The sequence below is a fragment of the Argentina silus genome (genome assembly GCF_951799395.1).
Source record: "Argentina silus genome assembly, chromosome: X".
NCBI classification, from domain to species: Eukaryota; Metazoa; Chordata; class Actinopteri; order Argentiniformes; family Argentinidae; genus Argentina; species Argentina silus.
Genome location: NC_139653.1, coordinates 27,464,596 through 27,470,595, shown reverse-complemented (window position 1 = coordinate 27,470,595; position 6,000 = coordinate 27,464,596). Strand labels below are relative to the sequence as shown.

At 45.5% G+C, this 6,000-nt stretch overlaps 1 protein-coding gene across 1 annotated transcript in view; it reads left to right on the top strand.

Moving 5' to 3' along the window:
* The first annotated feature begins 816 nt into the window (after positions 1 to 816).
* Positions 817 to 6,000, top strand: part of irs1 (insulin receptor substrate 1) — a 35,481-nt gene continuing 30,297 nt past the window's right edge. Inside the window, exon 1 of the mRNA XM_083695474.1 lies at positions 817 to 4,018. Coding sequence (XP_083551600.1) covers positions 820 to 4,018 — 3,199 coding nt within the window. The 5' untranslated portion in view covers positions 817 to 819. The remainder of the gene's footprint in view (positions 4,019 to 6,000) is intronic.

Genomic DNA, 6,000 nt, shown 5'->3' with positions numbered 1-6,000 from the left:
CATTGAGAGGATTAACTGTTAATTTGTAGATATTGTTAAATATATAAATTGTCGTTCGTTTGGGTGCTTTTATTTGGAAGAAATACTAATTTACATACACCCGAGTTAAGTGGGCGGAGTTCCACTATTATCGTTCCCAGAACACAGCTCCCCTTGTCCGCGAATCGAATCATCACGTGTTCACCTCCTTGAGCGCAAGGCAAAGCTGGGGAAATCCACGGTAGGAACTGTACTCATATACAAACACCGACATGGTGCCTTGTTTTGGTAGCTGCTGGAGTTTCAAACCAAATGGATAAAGGAGGAAACAACCCGGAACGACCTCGTCACGTTTGGCTCTTTATTGCATTTTGAAAGGATGGTCAAATGCATTAATGTCAATGTGGCACTTTTGCAAGCAGGAATAAACAAGCGTGCCTACTCGGTTAGCGAGCCAGCTAAATGGCATTGAACGACAGTGCTTGTTTTTAGAGTGCATGGCACTCCAGACTGAAACAAGTTTTTCCTTATTTTTGGTACTTTTGTTATCACTATAAATTGATTATTTGATTGAATTATGCTTTTCCGTTTTCGCAGAGATAAAGATATAGCGTGCTGCTTAAAAACAGCAGCACCGACCGGTTGACAGCGCTTTAATGGCTTAGCGCCGTTACCTAGCTAATTGAGGCGTATGCCAAAGCAAATTCATAAAATAAAAGCCACTTGACTTATTCAGCTTTTTTCCAGTGGGGATATTTTGCTATACGTTATTTTAACATTTGTTGCATTCAAGTTAAATTCCTAATTGTAAAGCATAATAAGCACGTATAATTTTCCGAAATGGCTAGCCCAATTACGGAGCAGAGTTGTTTTTCAGACGTAAGAAAGGTGGGTTATTTAAGGAAACCCAAAAGCATGCACAAGAGGTTTTTTGTCCTGCGTGCATACAGTGCGGCAGGACCCTCCAGACTGGAGTACTACGAAAACGAGAAAAAATGGAGACACAAGTCTGGGGTACCTAAAAGGTCGATTCCGCTGGAGAGCTGCTTCAACATAAACAAGAGGGCTGATTCCAAAAACAAATATCTAGTGGCGCTTTACACCAAGGACGAGTACTTCGCAATAGCAGCCGACACCGAACAGGAGCAGGATGTGTGGTACCAAGCCCTAGTGGACCTACATAACAGAGGTAAAGTTCACAATGCTGTTGGAGGCAGTGGGATGGGAGAAGAGAATTATGGAGAGACCACGCCAGGACCTGCCTTTAAAGAAGTCTGGCAAGTTATTTTAAAACCAAAAGGCCTGGGACACACAAAAAATTTGATTGGGATTTACAGATTGTGCCTGACAAATAAAACCATCAGTTTTGTGAAATTAAACTCAGATGCAGCAGCAGTAGTGCTGCAGTTAATGAACATAAGGAGGTGCGGTCATTCAGAGAATTTCTTTTTCATTGAAGTGGGGAGATCCGCAGTCACTGGGCCGGGAGAATTTTGGATGCAGGTGGATGACTCTGTCGTTGCGCAAAATATGCATGAAACTATTTTAGAAGCGATGAAAGCAATGAGCGAGGAATTTCGTCCTAGGAGTAAAAGCCAGTCTTCTTCCAACTGCTCCAACCCAATTTCTGTGCCGTTGCGAAGGCATCACCACAACAACCCGCCCCCCAGCCAAGTGGGGCTTGGAAGGAGGTCCCGTGCAGAGAGTGTCACAGCCACCTCACCTGCTGGGCCAGGAAAGCACAGTCACTCTTTCAGAGTACGAGCCTCCAGTGATGGGGAGGGCACTATGTTTAGGCCCGCCTCCGTGGATGGGAGCCCAGGAAGCCCCAGTGCTGCCAGAACCCAGTCTCAGAGACATAGAGGGTCCTCCCGGCTCCACCCTCCCCTCAATCATAGCAGGTCTATTCCAATGCCATCCTCATGCTGTTCCCCCTCAGCCGTTAGCCCTGTTAGCCTGTCATCAAGTAGCACAAGTGGGCACGGTTCCACATCAGACTGCCTCTACCCTCGTCGCTCCAGTGCCTCCATATCAGGTTCCCCAAGTGACGGGGGATTCATTTCCTCTGATGAGTATGGCTCCAGCCCCTGTGATTTCAGGAGCTCCTTTCGCAGTGTCACACCAGACTCCCTAGGTCACACACCCCCTGCAAGGGAGGAAGAACTTAACAACTACATCTGCATGGCCAAGCCTGTAACACTTCTTAGTGGTCACTGTGGCCGCAGCCATCCCCGTGGTACGCCTTCCCGTCAGGATGAGCCTGAGCTAGAGAAGTGCTTCAGAAAGCGAACACACTCCTCGGGAACCTCTCCCCCAACAATCTGCCACCAGAAGACCCCTTCTCAGTCATCCACAGTGTCTCTGGAGGAGTACACAGTGATGATGCCTGCTTACTCATGCAACCGGGCATCCACCTACAGGCACTCAGCATTCATGCCCACACATTCATACCCAGAGGAGATCCTCGACATTGCCCTGGAGGGAAACAAGGCCAGTCAGAAAGACGATGGGTACATGCCCATGTCCCCTGGTGTGGTCCCTGCGACCGGCAAGAATGCAGACTACATGCCCATGAGCCCTAAAAGTGTCTCTGCGCCCCAGCAGATCATCAACCCCCGCCAGCACCCCAGAATGGACTCTAATGGATATATGATGATGTCTCCCAGTGCAAGCTGCTCCCCAGACACCATCAACTATAGTAAAATCTGGGCCAATGGGGTCAACCCTAAGTTGTCTGTGGAGAGCACTGAGGGCAAGGTGTCATCATGTGGAGACTACATGAACATGTCACCAGCTAGCTGCTCCACAACAAGCACACCACCTGACTGCTACTTTAACCCAGTGGAAGAGCCTTCTAGGCCAATGTATGCTTACTTCTCTCTACCACGCTCCTTCAAACATGCCAACAGGAAGCAAGACCAGAGCCCCCTGCGCCTCTCCCTTAGCTCTGGACGCCTGGTTTTCGGTGACTCCTCTTCCACCAGTAGTGACAGTCATAGGGGACAGGGGAATACTCAGCCAGTGGTCAAGCCCAAGAGAACAGAAATGGACAGCAAACTGGCTCGGCCCACACGCCTCTTCCTGGGAGGCAACAAAGCCAGCACACTGCCCCGCGCCCGGGAGGCCCCCTTCCCTCCTTCCCCCAAAAGCCCAGGGGAGTATGTCAATATAGAGTTTAATGACAACATCCTTTCAGCCAACTTGGCCACACTTTTCAACCCTGTGTTCTCAGGTAGGGGACCAGAGAGGCCAGCAGAGCTCTCCACAGAGTATATGAACATGCATCTGGGAGCACAGGGCAGGGCCCCCAGCAGTGTAGCCGAACCCCCTGCCTGCACAGGTGATTCTGCTACAGTGGCCCCTGCACCTCCCTCCTCTGTGATTCTCTGTGAAAGCCACCATGGGCGGGACTACAGTAGAACACAGGTGGGTGACTGTGCAGGGTACTCTGACACACAGATGATGCTCAACACCTCAGTGTCTACCATTGATGTCACTCCCTGTTCCCTGTCCCCTAGTCAGGCCTTGTCTGTGCTGGGTGTTGGCCCCAGTGCTGTGCACTTAGGGCTGATGGGCCCACTGTCAGGGCTCAGTGCTTTCACTAGGGTGAACTCTAGCCCCAGCTGGAACCAGGGAGCAAAAGTGATCCGGGCGGACCAACAGGGCCGGCGCAGGCACAGCTCTGAGACATTCTCCTCCACGGCGGCCAAGGGGGCTGTCAACGCAGCCACACCCTCTGTAGAGGAAGTCAAGCGTCATAGCTCCACCTCTTTTGAGAATGTGTGGCTGAAGCCAGCGGAGTCCCCAGCTGCCAACGGAAGAAGAGAGACTCTGCTCTGCACCAGTGCCCAGAACCAGAACGGGCTCAACTACATCGACCTGGACCTGGCCAAAGACCAACCCCACTTGGAGTGGCGTTTCCCCCAGGCCAGACCAGTGGAATTGCAGGGAGAGAGCCCATCAGAGGACCTGAGCGCCTACGCAAGCATCAGTTTTCAGAAAGCCGAAGAGTCTACGAGGAACCCTACTCACAGAGAAGGTAAGGAGCTGTCCACTTCTTGTTGACTTTTGTCATTGACATTTTTCTTAGTCTGTGTTGTCACCTATGGCGAGTGCATACATATGTGTTTGCTCTATAATGTTTAATATTTCATTTTAATTTGTGTGTTTGTAGTTGTTAACACTAGAAGCACTGGGCCCTATTACTAACCAAAGTAGTAGTGACATCTGGAGACCTCCATTTGTTGACGTTAGTGTAACAGTGTAATCATTGAATCAATACCATGCAACACATAATGAACTGGTTGTATTTAGTCAGGACTTAAGAATCATGAGAACATCAAATTGTGTATTTTAAAGAGCTTACATATTGAGTATATCATAGTGACAGACATAATTGGTGTAACTGTACATAGCCCACTGTAAAATAAAAACGCGGTTAAATGTGAAGTACCAATGCTTGATAACAAGTAAAACAGCACAAATCTGAAGCAATAATGCCATGTAATTATGGCTGCAAATAACAATTATTTTGCTATTGATTAATCTGTAGATTATTTTATTGATTCTTCAATTAGTCTATGATTAATTTACCAAAAAACATGCTTTTTAATGCTTTTACAAATGTATACAAATCTGAGTAGTTGGAATGTCATCATTCTTTAGTCACATACTTTATTAAAATTGTACCTATTGATAATACGGTAGACAGAGTTCATCATGACATAATAATTTGATTAATGCCTGTAAATGCTGTGGAGTGTGGGTGCCTACTATAAAGAGAAGGGTGAGTACATGCTATTATCCATGTTTTCCTAATTTTTATCTACTTGACTATTATACTTTATTGTTTAAAATATAAGAATACCCATAAGTTGGTAACAAAGACAAAGTGTTTATCATGACATGAAATTGATCTATTCCCAGCTAAATGCTGAAAGAATTAAATTGATTATCATTTGGAGGTGCTGCGCTTTAACATTGAAAATGCAGATTACAGATTACTTGAGGATGCGCGTAGGATGAATTTTTATAAACTGTGCAGTGTGCACATGGCTATTGTTTACTGTTTACTATACAGAACACTCCTCAGCACAGACAAAAGGACAGTGTAAAAGGACCCATTAGGACCAAAATGTGAAATTCATCAGAGCATATCACAATTGGGTGTCAAATGAAAGCCTAATAATAGGGATAAGCAAAGGCTTTGACTTCTGGTCAAACATATGGAAAAGCATTTAAGAAAACATCTACAGCACTGTACCAGAAAGAGTCTTTAAAGGTGTTCAGAAAAACATCAAACCTCATCAATGTTCAAGTGTAGACCTCGAGTCAACTAATATCAACACTTATATTTAGTTTAGAGAAAATGGTTTGTATTCAGATTAAGAATCATTGCTCAGTCTCCAGGTCATTGTGTTACCAAACATCCACATAAGTTTAAGATATTTTCTAATATACCTCATAAAGAGCGATGAATAATGAAAGTTAACACAAGTAAGAAGTATATGTAGACCTACCAAATACATGTAGTGTTTTTACTGATATTGATTTAGTTTAGGAATTAATAAGTGGTTAAATTTGGTGATTCTGTTACCATATTGCATTGGATTGGCTACATTCACTTATGGTACAGGTTGTACAGACCCTAAAAGGGTTCTTTGGCTGCCCCTGTGGGAGAACCTTTTAAGTAAACACTTTTCACAGAGGATTCTACATGGAATACAAAAGGGCTCTACATGGAACTTAAAAGGGTTCCAAAAGGGTTCTTCCACAGGGACAGCTGAACAGTGGGAAATCATACAGTAGTAGTTATAAACCACTGCATCAACTTCCTCACCAAGCCCTGCATCAACATCCTCATCCTCAAGACTTCATTGTTGTACAGTGGGGAAAGCAAAGCCAGCAAATCACACAAATACGTAGCGCAAATAAATGCCATTGAGAATGATGACATTAATGTTGCACACTTCGAAAAAGACAGAAAGGGATCATTACTAAAGACTGCACTGACACATATGG